General features: G+C 36.1%; 1 protein-coding gene across 1 annotated transcript; it reads left to right on the top strand.

Annotated features, from left to right (window-relative positions):
• Positions 1 to 2,003: 2,003 nt before the first annotated feature.
• LOC149475873 (uncharacterized) lies at positions 2,004 to 10,032 on the top strand. The gene is made up of 4 exons (XM_089712855.1): positions 2,004 to 2,265; positions 4,110 to 4,254; positions 5,034 to 5,168; positions 8,297 to 10,032. Exons 1-4 carry the CDS (start codon positions 2,125 to 2,127, stop codon positions 9,463 to 9,465), a joined length of 1,590 nt encoding a protein of 529 aa, XP_089568981.1. The 5' UTR covers positions 2,004 to 2,124; the 3' UTR covers positions 9,466 to 10,032.
• Positions 10,033 to 18,007: the final 7,975 nt, after the last annotated feature.

Below are 18,007 nucleotides of genomic sequence, written 5' to 3' on the forward strand. Positions count from 1 at the left end.
TCTGCGTACAGCTGAGTCCCAAATTCCAATCGATTTTTGTAAAGTTGTTTCACCCAAAACCGTCGATTTCTTTTTTTTGATTTTTTGCGCAAACATTTCAGTATAATAAAAGTTACTGCTGCAACGGCAAGACGCCGCCGTTGTACGTGTGACTCCATATCGTACAAGAGTTAGACTGGCTGAATCACGGATCGCCTTAGGATCACTTGGAGCGCATATTTTGGATCGCAAGTTTTTAAAGTGGATCGGCCTAACATGATCCACGATCCATGCTCCGCGATCCTGGATCGCGGATCGCGGGATCACTGGATCGGCCGGTGTGGACCCAGCTAATGAGCATTCGCTCGTTTGATGGAAATGCACCGTTCGCGTTACTGCCAACATTATTGTCAATAATGGAGAATGTTCACTAATTTTGATTATTAGCACTCCATATTCTCTGTCAAAAATAAATAATACTAGTGAAAAAATTAGGCCCTTCGCTCATGGAGCTACTCAAAAAGAACTAGTCACAAACTCAAATTACTAACGAGTTGCCTGAGCGTCACAGCCCATACATGTTCTATGGAGATTCGCACACGACGCGACTAGTTACTAACTGGTGAGTAACGCGTTAGCAATAAATCACGCGCGCGGCGCGACGCGTCGTGTCGGTCTCCACGCTACTGGTTTCCCGAGTTTCTTTGTTTTTTATGATAAAAATGAACGAGCAAACATTGACAAGTGACTGAAACCTTATAACTTGAGTAGCGTTGTATGCGAGATACAATTTGTAACTGGTTTGTAATCGTAATTACTGATTAGTTCAGTCATTTTTGAGTAGCTCCATGAGCGAAGGGCCTTACTTCGATACGTCAATTAGTTTCCGATTTAGAAGTAAAAGAAGTTGTAAACGCCCGGTGATGGTGTGACGTCACACTACAACACGCTCAATCTGGCTCACTCAGTCCGCTAGCGATCGCGCGCCCGTGCCGTCGAAATTATAATTAAATACTTTTAAAAATGTCCAATCCAAATACCAGAAAATCATGTGTTGTTCCTAAATGTAAAAATACAACTACCAATTCGCCGGATAAGTTGTTTTTTATAGTTGCAAAGGACGTAAGCTACATACATACATATTATAATATTTTGAGAACATTGCAGCTGTTTTGCGTTATCCTTTGTTTTCTATACAAGTTTTAATATACAGTTTATATTTACTTGTATATATATTGTTTTGTTTTTATTTACTTGTATACTAGACTGTGCTTCTGCTCTGCTCGTATGGGCTAAGTATAGGTAGATGGCTAGTAAGATTTTTTCTTGTTTTAAGTTGAGAATGATATGGAGAACTATACTAAAATATAAGTTGGTCGGGGGAAGAATTAAACAAAAACAGGGTATATATATTTATATATATTAAGTACTTATTATTATCGCAGATAAAACCAAAACTAAAAGTAATTACACAAAATGCTCTGACAAATATCTTGCAAATGTTTTAATATAATTGTTTATGAAAAAAAAATCTTAATGAGTATTACCATGTCAAGTAGAAAACGTAAAAGGGTGAAAATTAGAGCTAACTTGGTGATTTTTTTTTATCGAGTAAATTTTAATATTTTATGTTTTTGATTAAACAGAATCGTTGAACATATCATCTAGTTTGATATATATTTTATTTTTTAGATTTGGTCTTGAATATTACACGTATCATCCAATAGAAGATTGGTAATTTTGCTTTATACACACCGCGCGGGGACGCGGCCGCGCGGTGCGTTGTGACGTGACGTCACAAGCGGTCACGTGACTATTAGCGGGACTCGATATTTTTCGAAACTTTGAATGCGTATAAAATCAAAACTACTTGGTATTTTTGACTACGACAAAAACTAGTGTATTTGTATACATACAGGCTTTACTGAGACACAATTTCAAGGGATTTGGCATACCTAGTAACATTCTTCATTGTCAAAAAATGACACTTGTAAGTACTGCGCTGAGGGTAACGTAGACAGCTGTGGTAGACAGCAGACAGCTACTTTTGACAGATCTGCTTTCGCTTGCTGTTCGCAATTATTATTGATTGTTTTTATTTTTTATTTACAAACAAATTCATATTTAAATAGAAATAAATTGAAAATGGCAAATAATATAACACTATACGGACAATGTCGCTGCTGTCTTGCGACCGGCAATCATAGAAATATAACGAAGGAATATTATCATAACAGTGTGAGAGAAGTTTATATGGATATCTTTTTGGATTGTTTTAATTTATCCGTAAGTATTACTGTAAAGGAGTTGTTTTATTATGAAAGAGTTCCTTTAAATGAAAGTGGTCACATTATATTCACTACACAGAGTCTCTTTTCTCTGTCCATATGTATGCTTAAATCTTTAAAACTACGCAACGGATTTTGTTGCGGTTTTTGTAATAGATAGAGTGATTCAAGAGGAAGGTTTAAGTATATAATTTATTAGGGTTTAAATACAGCGGGCGAAGCCGCGGGCGGAAAGCTAGTGATTGAGATATTAGATTTGTTACAATAAGTTGTGTAGTATAAATTCATAATGAATTCAGGTGTTACGATTTACGAATGTCATATTTATTTGCTTCCTTACTCTTATAATTAAATAGTTTCGGTATAAAACTCTAAATAAAATGATCACAGTACACAATACAACAAAAATAAAACACCTCATAATCATAGCATAATAAATAGTAAATAGTTTATAAATTATATCAGTAAACCTATAAATGTCTGGGGATTTGGATTGATTCGTGTTTATCCTGGAATCACCAAATAAAGGAGGTTCGTAAAAAAGTTTTTGCTGCCGCTGGTTCACTCCGTCGCTTACGTAACTTTCTGCCGATACCGACTAAGATTGCGCTCGTCCAAACACTCCTCTTACCTATCATAGATTATGCTGATGCGTGCTATCCTGATCTCTTCGAATACCACCTAGACTGCCTTGAGCGCCTTCAGAATTTCTGCATAAGATTTGTGTTTGGTCTGCGCAAATACGATCACGTCTCCGAGTTTCGCACTAAGCTCAAATGGCTTCCCATCCGTCTTCGCCGTAATACTCATATCCTTCACCTCCTGTACTGTGTTCTGTTCGATCCGAGAACTCCGTGATACCTAAAAGAGAGATTTGAGTTCCTGGTATCTAACGTTAACCCGACGCGTTCCTCTAATAAGCATTGTCTAGCAATGCCACCGCATGTCAACCACGTTTACAACTCTTCGTTCACTGTGCGTGCCATTAAACTTTGGAATGATTTACCGTTAGACATAAGAGCAGCTCAATCTCTTTCTACGTTCAAAAACTTACTGAAGCAATTTTATTTATCCAATTAAGTAGTTGGTAATAAATTTTTAGGTATTTTAATTTTTTTTTTCTCTCTCTCTATTTAACTTAATTTAGGGTCAGGTGTCGGTGTGCGTTTTATATATTATGTATGTATATTTATATATGTATGTATATATTAAAATTGTAATAGTTATATTGTATGTATCTATTTATTTTGTTATATTATGTATGTGTATGAGTATGTATATGTGTATGTATATGTAAATTTGTATGCTTATATTAATATATGTATATATAATATATTTATATATTTTATTTATTTATTTTTTCTGTTTTTAGTGCACCTTGCCCTGTTTTTTTATTACTCATGCACTGCGTCTCCTTGTCCACCAGGTTGTCTGGAAGAGATCGCTGTCTGAGCGATAAGACCGCCTGTTGTGCTCTTTGTTACTCATATATTATGTATCCTTATTTGTACTTTTCTCTGTGGTGCACAATAAAGAATTTTTGTTTGTTTGTTTGTTTGAATTGGGTTTATAAGTGAAAAAAACGTTGATCAACAGCTAAGAGGGGCTCTTAAATTTGAGAGACGTTTATAAGTAAGGCTGAGTATCATTAGTATCATACTATGATTATATATATGTTTTCCGGAAATCCCACGGAAACGGGAACAATGCAGGTTTCTCTTTGAAAATGCGGGCGAAGCCGCCGCGGCCGGCGGAAAGCTAGTATAAAGAATAAATTGTATTTAAAATTCTTCGTTTTTTAAATTTCTTAGCAAATTAATTGTTCACTTCTTTTTATTCCAGCTATCTACAAGTAATGAAATAAGTTCCTTAATATGTAATTCCTGTATTGAACAATTACGAGAAGCGAACAAATTTAAAACAATGGTTGTGAATATCGAACAGAGACTTTTGTCCATGACCGATAAAGATACTATATTTATAAATGGTAAATATTTATTATTTTTACATTTTCTCTCCGTAAAACTTTCCTCTTACCTCAAAGAAGATTATAAAAAAAGAATTAACAAATCGGTTCAGCCGTACTTGAGTTATGCACTTTAGGATTCATTTGCGATTCATTTAATATATAAAATTCCCGTGTCACAATGTTAGTTACCGTACTCCTCCAAAACGGCTGGACCGATTCTCATGAAATTTTCTGTGCATATTGGGTAGCTCTGAGAAACGGCCAACATCTATTTTTCATACCCCTAAGGCCTAAATGATAAGAGTAAGGCAGAACAATGTTTGCCGGGACAGCTAGTTTTTATATAAGATTATGTTTGCAAATATTATATACCTACCATATTCTTTTCAATCAAACTTTTCATCTAAATTGGTGCTAAAGTGAAAGGGTAACAGACAGACGGACATAATTTTACTTTTTTATACAATAAGTATGCGTGGAGAGAAACAATTTTAAAAAGCAAGTAGGTTTTGAGCACACGTGTCAGAAGTGAAACTTCTTTGGCAAGATTCAAAGTCACCAAAATCATTGCCTTGTTGTGTAGGTATGTTTGTTACTCTTTCTCACAAATACTACTGAACCAATTACAATGAAATTTAGCACACATATAGAGGGTAACTTGGATTAACACATAAGATAAGCTTTATCCCGGATATCCCACGGAACGGGAAATATGCGGGTTTTTCTTTGAAAATGAGGGTTACTAGCTTTCCAAGCTAGTAAAATAAAATACCAAAACATCTTAATTATTATTTCAGTACCAAACAACATGCATTCAGACATCGAACTAGATGTAAAAATGGAGGGAACGTTGAACATAAAGGCTGAGTCGAGCAGTGATTTGGATAATGTCGATGATTCCGATTTTGAAATGAACGACTATGATGATAGAGGTGAGTATAATAATTTATAATTCGAGAGCATTAAAATGACTAAAAATAAAAAAAAATAAAAATGTTAAAAATTCACGGGAAAAAAAATGTAATGTGGTGTAGGTAATAGTCTAAGATCCAGCAGCAGGATTAGTGCGTTCATCGTTATTTTGCTAAAATCAAAAATTTATTTATATTTATAATTAGGAGAAAGAATTAAGTAAATTTTTTTTAAGTATAAAATGGCCATAATAAATTTTTAAAAATAAAACGAGAAATATCTAAAAAAATAACATGAATCAATCCCATACATTTTGTAAAAGTCATAGAGAATGTCTCAGTTTGTTTAAAGATGATAAAACTTTACATGATCATTTGATGATCGATGCCAAGGGCATTGGTTTTAAATGCACAGATTGTGATTTGTCATTTGTACATGAAAAAGAGATGCAAGAACATATGTACTAGTGTCCGACCGAAACTGGTTTCCAGGCCGAAACCGAAACCGAAACCGAATGTTCGGCCGTGGCTTCAGTTTCGGCCGAAACCGAAACCGAAACCGAAACTCACGTGGTCAAGTATGAAATTTCTAAAAATACTGAACTTTGGTGCATTTTACCTATTATTTTGCCTTAATTAGGGCATGAAATGAAAAAACAGTATATTAAATTTGTTGTTATCATTTATTTAATATAAAATAAAAAATAATATTTTTAAAATATTAATAATAACTAACAATTTTAATTTTTATTATTTTTTTAAATTAAGTTCTCAGTAAAATCAGTCATCTAAATCAAATCAGTAATTGTTACTGTTACTTTAAATACTTTAATACTTTGGATTGGTATTTGTACTTAGAAGAATATAATCAGTCTCTTTTAGGTACCTCTTACGAGGGGCATGCCAAAAAAAACTAGATACTCGAAAACCATAATATTTATTATTTGTTACTTATATCTATCTTTTCAAAGTATTCACCCCGAGCATGTATACACTTTTCCATGCGTTAAAAGTTTAAAAGAGTGGTCAGAGGTGTTTTCCAAGTGGTTTACACTTGGAAAACACCTCTGACCACTCTTTTCCAGATACCTCGGAAATTTCGAAATTATAGGCAGCCAATGCATCTTCCTTGCTCTCAAATCTATTTCCTTTCAAATTTTCTTTAATTTTGGGAAACAAGTAAAAATCACAAGGTGCCAAGTCAGGAGAGTATGGCGGGTGAGGCAGGATAGACACATTTTTTGAATTAAAAAAATCAAGTGTTCTGGCGGACGTGTGCGCCGAGGCGTTGTCGTGGTGCCAAAGAAGGTGCCGGATTCCTGACTTCGATCGCTTGTCACACCAAGCTGACAATACTGAGGGGGCACAAATTGACACATACCACTCAGAATTAACTGTTTTTTGATCCTCTAGCACTACAGTAGCGATATGACCGGTCTTACAAAAAAACGAGGCAATCATTTGTTTTTGCGTGCTGCGTGCACGACGACATTTCGTTGGTGTTGGTTCATTATCGAAGCACCATACAGTCGATTGTCGTTTTGTTTCGGGATCGTAGTTATACAGCCATGTTTCGTCACCTGTAAGTATATCGTATACGTTTTTCTTCTCGCCTCCGTCGAATTTCTCTATCATAAATCGGCACCAATCTACCCGGCGGTCTTTCTGCTCATCGGTCAGTTTGTGCGGCACCCATCTTGAACAACGCTTACGGAGAGAAAGGTGATCATGAATAATGGTTTGCAACGCTGCTGATCCAATACCCAGTTCTCGCTCAAGCTCTACATATGTAATTCGTCGGTTTTCGCGAATAAATTTTTCAGTTGCTTGAATATTTTCTTTAGTGACTGCGGTTGGCGGCCGACCTGTCCTCGCTTCATCTTCAAAGCTTCCCCGTCCTCTTTTGAATTCAGCAAACCAATTAAAAACTGTTGCTCGTGAACAAGCAGATTCACCAAAAGTAGTAACCAAAAGTTTAAAACATTCTTGCGGCTTTAAACCTTTTTTATAATCATAATAAATCATAGCGCGAAAATCTCGTCGATTGAGTTCCATTGTTGCAAGCAAATTCCCGCCAGATTGTCACAAAAATAAGCCTTTATGAGCAAAAAATATTTATTATAGAGCCATTTTAATAGGCAACATTTGACAGTTCAACAAAATTCAACAACGTAACCTAGTAACGACAACATAGAATAACATGATATTTCGTTTTGTTAGAACTGCACATTTGCTTAACTTTTTTCAATTACGACTACATATTATTTATAATAATAATGACCGATACAAGTAATTTTAAGATTTCATTTTACTGATAAACCATTCTAAATATAATAAACAATTTCTGAATTGAAGAACTGACGTCGCTACAATTTTGTGTCAATAAACCTTTTTTATTTTTAAATACTAGAGACGTTACTCTAAAAATCGAAATCTGACATCTAGAATCGAATGCATTGATTACTTGTGAATAAAAATCATCATAAATTAATAAATTCGATTGACAAATGTTTCAAATCCGTATCGATTAATTCACTTTAATCGATGTTTTTAAGCAGGTTACCTCTCTTCGAAGATAAAATTGATAGACGTCAAATGTTGCCTATTAAATTGGCTCGACTATAAATTCAAATATGTTCCATATTTAAATTTGACACTAAATAACTAGTGTTTACGATGGTGTATAACTTGCCAGTATCAAATTATTAAGTAAAGAGCATCTAACAACTTTTGGCATGACCCTCGTATATAAATATAATTATTATTAATTACTATTACAACCAGTTCCAATCTCAACATAGATAATCAAAAATTGTTTCCACCAGCGTGGGTCAACCAACGCTTTGACAGCGTCCGTCAAAGCGTTGCCGAGGAAAACGAAGTTAGGCGAGCGTGAACGTGTGTGAACTAAGTTCACTGAACTTGCGAAATAAGTTTCGGTTTCGGCAAAAGTTTCGGCCGATTTTGGCCGAAACCGAAACTGCGGCCGAAACTTGATTTTTGGCCGAAACTCGGCCGAAACCGAAACCGAAACCGAAAGTTCGGTCGGACACTAATATGTACAAAAGAAGCATGGTAAGATATTTACAAGGTGATATGAATGATACTGTGACATTGAAAGAAATATTAACTTTTATTTTTATTTTTAGGTACCCCGGAAACTGACAAAAAAGTCGATAGCAAAAAGAAAAAAATTAAGAAAGTTAAATCTAGTGATGTTGCCGGTAAGAAAATGGGGCGGTCTGCATTTAAAATTAATTTTCGTGAAAATGTATTTGAAGTATTGTATAATTCTAATGCATCGGCTATCAGAAGTTGTGTTGACTACAGATACACATGTTGTTTTTGCTCCGACTGTTACGAACGTCCGGAGGATTTGAAAAATCACAACTTGGAGTGTCACGATAAGTCCACCTTAAGGAATGCAATGAGGGAATATCACATGAACACAACTCTGAAACTGGATATAACTGGTCTACGATGTACCCTCTGTGATACTGAGATGGACATGTTAGATGATTTATTGAACCACCTTAAAGATATACACAACAGACAAATTCACACCGATATTGATAATTACATGGTTCCTCTTAAGTTCGAAGACGACGTTTTACGTTGCACATTTTGTCGACAGGAATTTGTCCAATTCAGACTACTAATGGCACACATAAATGTACACTATAGAAATTTTGTATGCGAAGTGTGTGACCATGGGTTTATAAGTAAGAATACTTATCAATCTCACCGCAGGATCCATGAAATTGGCAATTTCAAATGCAACTACTGTGAAAGGGTTATGGATACTAGAGCCAAAAAATTGAAACACGAGAGGGTGACACATGGACGATTGAAGAAGTTCGATGGCATAGCGCCCAAGTATGTGTTTAAGTGCCATTATTGCCATCAAACGTTCAACAGACATTATAAGAAGCAAAAGCATTTAGCGGAAGTCCACGGGGTGAAACTGCCCGGCTTGCAGTGCAAGACTTGCGATCGCACGTTCCCAAATCGGTCCACATACACGATTCATATAAAGAGGGATCATCTAATGGAACGGAGATACGGTTGTAATGTGTGCGACATGAAATTTTTCACGTCCTGCGACTTGAAGGATCACATGATCAGTCATTCTGGTGTGAAGAAGTATCAATGTGATATTTGTATGAAGTCATTTGGCAGGAAAAAAGGACTGCGTCAACATTTACGTATCCATGCGGATGATAGGAAACTGTATGTTTGTGGGCAGTGTGGAAAAGGCTTTATACAGAAGTGGAGTTTGGCTGGCCATATGCGAGCTAAACATTCGGAGCTAGTATGAAGAAGATTGGAGTCGAAATAAAATTGTTAATTTAAGCGTTAGCGTTGATTATCACCGAAATATCCTAAAACGGGTTCCACTTTTTGTTTCTATATTATTTATGTGAATAAATTGTTAACCATGGAAAAAATATACTTATACGAGTTATATATTTTGATTAAATTTCGTAAGTGATAAAGCGTAAATGGATGTATGTATTATATTTACCCACACACAATTTATAAATAAATAAATAAAATAAAATATCCTTTATTGAATTATTATGAACATTAATGGACGACTAAGATCCGTTAGGCAAAAATAAAAATACAAGAGTTACATTACAGTACACAGTTATTGAAATAATACAAAAAAGTATGTATCAATTTAGAAATCATAATATTAACGCAGAAGCCGGGCATAAAATGCCAAGATGCTGCTACCAAAATTCGTTAAAGCATTTATAATCGAGTTACTAGAAGTAAAAAGAATATTCCTAAATCTAGCAACGCGATGCCTGATCAATGCATCGAGAACCGGCACGCGGGCTTCCGCGAACATGCTAGACGCGCTACACCAACGCGGTAGTTTGAATAAAATTCGGAACGAATCATTGTATTGTACCCTAAAAACTCGATAATTTTTTTTATATCTTGTCCACAGTTGTGGAGTATATAGAGCGGTGCAATAAGCTTTGAACAGTAATATTTTTGTATCTCTTTCGCACTTATTAAACTTTCTTCCGATCATGTTCGCCCGCGCAGCCAGAGAACGCCTCTCTCTGTCTATATCGAGGTCATCTGTCAGATCAAACGAAACTATATGTCCCAGGTAGCGGAAAGAATTAACAAATTTGAGCGGCTGATTATACAGGTAAACAGGCAGGTGGATATCCCTAGAGGTTGCGCCAAAAAGCATAGCAACCGATTTATCTACGTTATAGACAAGGTGATGCCTTTCTGCATAATTTTCACAGATGGTGAGGAGCTTACGGAGCGCGCCGACCGAGGGGCTCAGCAAGACCATGTCGTCAGCTTAGCTGAGGTTATTCATACAAATACCATCGATGTAGCAGCCGACACCGGTCTCGCTGAGCTCCTCGATCAACTGATTAACATACATATTAAATAAGAGAGGAGAGGTCAGACCTCCCTGTCTAAGCCCACATGAAACTCATCTGAGCAAGTGTTTCCCCAGCGAACGACATTTTTTTGTGTAGTGTACCACGTTTTAAGCAAGCCAATGATAGCAGGTGGCACTCGCGCTTCTTCCAGCTTCCTCCATAGGATATCATAATTTACACGGTCGAAAGCACGACTAAGGTCCAAAAAACAAGCATAAACCTTAGTCCGTCGCGTAACGTAATAATTTACAGTCTGTTTCAAGGAGTAAATAGCTAAATCAGTTGAACTTTGTTTTTTAAATCCAAATTGAGCATCGTTTATCGAAATGTATTTAGAAATAATATTTAGAACAATCGAATCTACTAGTTTAGCGCAAGTCGTCGCGATAGAAATCGGCCTATAATTCGAACTCGACATTGCGCTCATAGTTTTACTTATTAGTATAGATAGTATAAAACAAAGTCACTTTCTCTGTCTTTAAAACTACGCAACGGATTTTGATGCGGTTTTTTTTAATAGATAGAGGGATTCAAGAGGAAGGTATAATTTATTAGGTTTTGGACAAAGCGGGCGAAGCCGCGGGCGATAAGCTAGTAATTTCTATAATTCTCATGTCAAAATGTTATAACCAAACTCTTCTGAAGCGACTTGACGACTTTCTTTTTTTACGACTTTTTGGAGTTTATTCGGTAGATAAAGATCCGAGAATAAGTTGTAAACCGCTAGGTAATTATTATTATTATTATAATGTATGTAAGTACTGGCAAGCAAGTGGCATAATATTTCCTGGAACAGTCATTTTTTGCAGGTAAGTACATATTTTTGAACCTTGTCTGCATTTTTTCATAAACTTTTCGATTGTATGAAATACAAAGAAACTTAGAGTATATATTACAATAGTATAGAGCGCGTGTATTGCACAAATTGCTTAGTGCGCATCGTAGGCAGATGAGCTATAGGGTGTCTTCCGATATGCACTGCGACCACTGTACAGTGTGACGTCAATTCAGTATACTGTGAAGCCGTTCCTTTATAGCCAGTTATACTGGTTACGATTTAAAACGGAACGCAATCCCCTATACTGTCAGCCGCAATTTTTGACGCAGCATTCAAATGAGTGTATTAGAGGCTGTTTTCCAATTACAGAGCATAATGCGACTCAGTGGCGCACAATGCCGAATTATGCTGATGCTTAATTGGAACGTGAAACGCACCAGCAGATTGCGCTAAGTTCAGTGTTGAAAAAAAATATATTCATAGAGTTAGCAATAACCTCATTAATGTGTAAATAAAGTGGTATACATAATAATTGGTTGAAAACTATTAACGGTTATTTTAAGTAATTTGGATTTTGATTATTTCATTAACATTTTTTTCAATGTTTGTACCTTCATCCATACTTATATTTATTTTTTTAACACAATTTGAATTAACTTTGATTATTTCGAAAAAACTACAATGAAACGAAAGCTTTAAATTTTTTTCCAACAATTAATAATTTGCTTAGTGCGCATCGTAGGCAGATGAGCTATAGGGTGTCTTCCGATATGCACTGCGATCACTATACAGTGTGACGTCAATTCAGTATACTGTGAAGCCGTTCCTTTATAGCCAGTTATACTGGTTACGATTTGAACTTTAATTGGAATTGTATAATAACTGTAATTTGCTCTAGTGCTGTAATTGGAAAACACGGAGAGTTTTCTAGAACATAAAAAAAAACTGTTTTGGAGTACTGTCAAATTAAAAATACATATTTTAATTAATATTAATTGTAAATTGAATTTATAATAGTAAGTAGTAAGTACTTTTTCATAAAAACGAATAAAAAAGAACTTTCAGCTCGTATTGAACATTTTCAACACAGTCTAATAAAGTTAATTTTTGCAATTCTTCCATTGTTTTATTTATTAATCCAAACTAATTACAGAACTTTAAAATTTTCTGATTAAACTGTAGCTTTGTTTATAAGACGTTAGGCACTCGAGTGGTTTTGACTGATCACGTGATCAAAGTACTGCGAGTACCTTAATACCTCGAAAACGCCAGTGCTCACAGTAGAATATGGCGGCGATTTATGACGTCATATATTTCCCTAGGGTACTGCGGCAGCTTAGATTATTGCGGCAGTATACTGTATACTGGCAGTCCATAACGGAACGAATTTTTCTACAGTGATAGCACTGTGCAGTGGTCGCAGTGCATATCGGTAGACACCCATAGATACTATATAGATGTGTGTGTGACAAATAGGGATGGGTAGGTATCAAGTAGGTATCAATTGCGTGTTGAACTATCGATAAGTTATGTAAATAAATATGTATCATAAGTAAATTTTATGTTCAATAAGTTATTAAGGACGCGTTTACGAATCTGACAAAAATACGCAGTTTTTCGGTGCATTTTGCGGCGAAATAGTACAAAACCAAATTTAACTAATAATTACCATAAATAGATTACTCCTTAATCTTTAAATGGTACTATATTTTAAGTCGAAAATTTTGGTTTATAATATTGAAAAAAATAATTTCCGTTGCCTCTTCACCCAAAATTGACAATATCGTGCTGAATAAACGAACATTTTTCTTGTATTTAATAAAACAAATTGATTTATTTAAAAATATTTTAAGTAAGTAGACATGTCTAACTCAAAAAGGTACTAGATAAAACTATCAAAATGTTACAAATAGGCTGAGAAAAAAATTAAAATCAAATCTTATTTTTTCACATATTTAGCTGTAACGCGTGATACTTATTGCATTGAAATAAGGGTTATTTTATTTGACACTACCTTGAATTATTGCAACACAATTTGTAATGAAATATTTTAGTAATTTAGTCTGCGCTCAGCCGCCGTTGTGAGTAGACACTGTGACGCTTGTAAGCAGCTCCTCGTTTACGAAAAGATCACTGTACGAATACAAAATATTTCACCTAATAAACTTGATCCTTCACGCATTTATTTTATTTATAGATTTTATACTTATGGGACTATAAATTTCATATTTAGTTTCTGGCTTGATGGAGTGACCTGAACGTGTACTTCGAAGACTGCTACTGGAACTAATAAACGATTAGAGCTAGGTATGCCGAGTTTGGGCTCGTTTTGTTAGTTATGTTGAGAGTTGAGACCTTACCTCCGGACTTGATGGAGTGACCTGAAGGTGTACTTCGAAGACGGCTACTGGAACTAATAAACGATTAGAGCTAGGTATGCCGAGTTTGGGCTCGTTTTGTTAGTTATGTTGAGACCTTACCTCCGGACTTGATGGAGTGACCTGAAGGTGTACTTCGAAGACGGCTACTGGAACTAATAAACGATTAGAGCTAGGTATGCCGAGTTTGGGCTCGTTTTGTTAGTTATGTTGAGACCTTACCTCCGGACTTGATGGAGTGACCTGAAGGTGTACTTCGAAGACGGCTACTGGAACTAATAGACGAGTAGAGCTAGGTATGCCGAGTTTGGGCTCGTTTTGTTAGTTATGTTGAGACCTTACCTCCGGACTTGATGGAGTGACCTGAAGGTGTACTTCGAAGACGGCTACTGGAACTAATAGACGAGTAGAGCTAGGTATGCCGAGTTTGGGCTCGTTTTGTTAGTTACGTTGAGACCTTACCTCCGGACTTGATGGAGTGACCTGAAGGTGTACTTCGAAGACGGCTACTGGAACTAATAGACGAGTAGAGCTAAGTATGCCGAGTTTGGGCTCGTTTTGTTAGTTACGTTGAGACCTTACCTCCGGACTTGATGGAGTGACCTGAAGGTGTACTTCGAAGACGGCTACTGGAACTAATAGACGAGTAGAGCTAGGTATGCCAAGTTTGGGCTCGTTTTGTTAGTTACGTTGAGATCTTACCTCCGGACTTGATGGAGTGACCTGAAGGTGTACTTCGAAGACGGCTACTGAAACTAATAGACGAGTAGAGCTAGGTATGCCGAGTTTAGGCTCATTTTGTTAGTTATGTTGAGACCTTACCTCCAGACTTGATGGAGTGACCTGCAGGTGTACTTCGAAGACGGCTACTGGAACTAATAGACGAGTAGAGCTAGGTATGCCGAGTTTGGGCTCGTTTTGTTAGTTACGTTGAGACCTTACCTCCGGACTTGATGGAGTGACCTGAAGGTGTACTTCGAAGACGGCTACTGGGACTAATAGACGAGTAGAGCTAGGTATGCCGAGTTTGGGCTCGTTTTGTTAGTTACGTTGAGACCTTACCTCCGGACTTGATGGAGTGACCTGAAGGTGTACTTCGAAGACGGCTACTGGGACTAATAGACGATTAGAGCTACGTGAAGGTAGTCGTGATGATACACCCGAAGGGCAACCGGAAAGATATGACGATCAATTTTTGAAGGAGAACATGAAGACATATTTAATTCGATTTTATAAGAACAGCCTCCTTCCAGAATTGACCGATCCAAGATTCAAAAGAAATATGGAACTACAGGAACATTCATCAAATTGCCATAGTAATATAATGAAAACTAAGAATTAATTAAAAAGAATTGTTTTTCTTGAGTTTCATCCATTTTTTTATCTTTTACCCTACATAACTACATAGATTCTTAAACCTACACGATCTCCTTAATCCCTTCCAGTCCGGTTTCCGATCCGGTCATAGTACGGCCACTGCACTTGTTAAAATAACCGACGATATTCGTCATGGAATGGATAATAAAAAGCTCACGGTTCTAACATTATTGGACTTCAGCAATGCATTTAACACTGTCGACTTTGATATACTGCTGAGCATATTAAGTTCTTTAAATATGTCGGCTTCAGTAAATGACTGGTTCTACAGTTACTTACATGGGCGTCGTCAGCGTATACGTATAGACGAGGTTGAGTCGTCATGGTGTGATGTTGGTGCTGGTGTCCCGCAAGGCGGAGTCCTGTCTCCGTTGTTATTTTCAATATTTATTAACACTATCTCAAACAGGTTAACGTGCGACTACCACATGTATGCCGACGATCTCCAAATCTATACACAATCTGCCCTTGATGATTTACCCCAGGCAATCGTTTCGGTCAACAAGGACTTGAGCAGCATTGTAACTTGGAGTTCGGATTACGGTCTTCATGTGAATCCCTTAAAAACTCAAGTTATCATTGTTGGCAGCCCTTCCTTGATTGCAAGGGTTAACTGGGTGAATCTCCCTCCTATTTTAGTCGACGGCACACCTATTCCTTATAGTGAAGCTGTAAGGAACCTTGGAGTCTACTTGGACAACACTCTCTCGTGGGGCTGTCATATTAAGGAGGTATGTAAGAAAGTCTACGCAACTGCTGGTTCACTCCGTCGTCTTCAAAATTTTCTTCCTATCCCAACCAAAATTCTGCTAGCACAATCCCTCCTTTTACCCATACTTGACTACGCCGATGTAAGTTATGTTGATATTTCCGTAGACCAATTAAACAAGCTCGAACGTCTCCAAAATCTTTGTATCCGCTTCATATTTGGTCTGCGGAAATATGACCACGTCTCTGAGTTTCGTTCTCAGCTCAAGTGGCTACCCATTCGTTTACGCCGGGATGCTCATGTGCTGCAACTTCTATATCAAGTTTTGTTTAACCCCAAAACACCAAAATATCTCAAGGAAAATTTTGTGTTCAGAGGAGAAAACGGAGACTCTGTCCGCTCATCGGAAATGCTCCGGTTAAGAATGCCAGCTCATCATACAGGCTTTCTGGGTAACTCCTTCACTGTTCGTGCGATTAAATTATGGAACACATTGCCGGAACCAATCAAGAAGGCGCAATCTTTGAATATTTTTAAAAATATGGTTCGTGATCATTATTTTTCTCAGTTACCCTAGTATATATATGTATATATTATGTGTAATATATTATATATTTATATATTTTATTAGTATATAAGTATATTATATTATTTTTATCTCTTCTCATATGCATGTAATCTATTTGTGTGTATGTATTTTATTTAATCTCTTAATTTTGTGGCTTGTATATTATGCTGTTTTTATTTTTTTTTCATTTTTTATAACTCTTCTTCTTTTTATTTTTGTCCATATATTTATTTATGCTCTGCCCTACTCCTATCCTTTACTTAATTTCTCTCTGTACAACCGGTTGTCTGGAAGAAATCGCTATTTAGCGATAAGGCCGCCGTTTGTTACAATGTATCCTAGATTAAGTCTCAATTTGTAATTTTTAAGAGCAATAAAGTAATAAATAAATAATAATAACCCTACCCTATCTATCCTACCCTACACTACTCTACTCTACACTACTTTACCCTATTCTACCATACTATACACTACTCTACCTTACCAAACTTCACATAAACCATGTACTTAATAGTCTGAAAAAAGCCTAAACATTTTGTTTGGATACTAGGTGAGCCTGTTCTTGAGTTATAAAATTACAACGCAAAGTGGCATCACTATCATCACTACATAGTATAAAACAAAGTCGCTTTCCCTGTCCCTATGTCCCTATGTCCCTTTGTACGCTTAAATCTTTGAAACTACGCAACGGATTTTGATGCGGTTTTTTTTAATAGATAGAGTGATTCAAGAGGAAGGTTTATATGTATAATAAGATCCATTAAGTAGTGGAGAAGTACTGTTATTTTTGAGGTTTCTAATGTGATGTCGTAAAAAATTACATTTATTCCGCTTACATTGCAAACGCAGGCTGAACCCTACGAGTTTTATCAAAATAATGTACTAAGTATTATACACATTGAAAAGGTCTACAGAAAAGTCCGTGATGGTATATGTCTATCTCTTATGGATAACCCACAATAACTTTTTTTTGTCATTTACTTTTTACGACAAATAATGGCTAATTTTCGAAGCGATTTTAACCAATACAGCATTAATCCTTAAGCAATTAAATACCATGGATACATTGTTCATTTAATATAGATCTATATGGCCCTTTACACCGCATGATTTAAGTGAATATTTTCGAAGATATTACAGATTTAAAAATTGCGGGACGTAGCGTTTGCGGCCGCCCGGCTATGTATTTTATACCCGTGCGAATTGCGATGCCGGAGCGGGCCGCTATATTTTTATACCTATACAACGTTCACAATTTTTCTGTAGTGTATTTAGTATCAGCATTCTGCCCACCATACACTAAAGTGCAGTAACAGCAAAATCACGATTTCGAGTAAAACGCATTTAAAGTTAAGAATTGATTTTAAAAAATCAACAGAATGATAAGCAAAAAAATTTGAATGCAGAAAGGTTGTAAAGGCATAGGTTCACACGTTAAAGCAATAAAAAAAAATATATCTTAATAACTGAATTTATTATGGCCATTTATTCTTTTTGGTGCCTATTACTGCATAGCCTTTTTTGTAAAAAATACCATTTTAAACTTAGTAAAATGCAGCAAAAAGCCCTATTACTGCGTTTGGATCAGTTATTTTGTCAAGAAACCCAACTAACATGCAGTAAGGTCAAA

The sequence above is a fragment of the Colias philodice genome, chromosome 29, assembly GCF_061535455.1.
Source record: "Colias philodice isolate Cphi_HAF_F1 chromosome 29, ilColPhil1 Martin Lab GWU primary, whole genome shotgun sequence".
Taxonomy (NCBI): Eukaryota; Metazoa; Arthropoda; class Insecta; order Lepidoptera; family Pieridae; genus Colias; species Colias philodice.

Coding starts and splice junctions, on each gene's coding strand:
- LOC149475873 (XM_089712855.1), top strand. CDS start 2,125: ATGGCAAATAATATAACACTATACGGACAATGTCGCTGCTGTCTTGCG. Junction 2,266..4,109: donor TGGATTGTTTTAATTTATCC/GTAAGTATTACT, acceptor TTTTTATTCCAG/CTATCTACAAGTAATGAAAT. Junction 5,169..8,296: donor GAACGACTATGATGATAGAG/GTGAGTATAATA, acceptor TTTTATTTTTAG/GTACCCCGGAAACTGACAAA.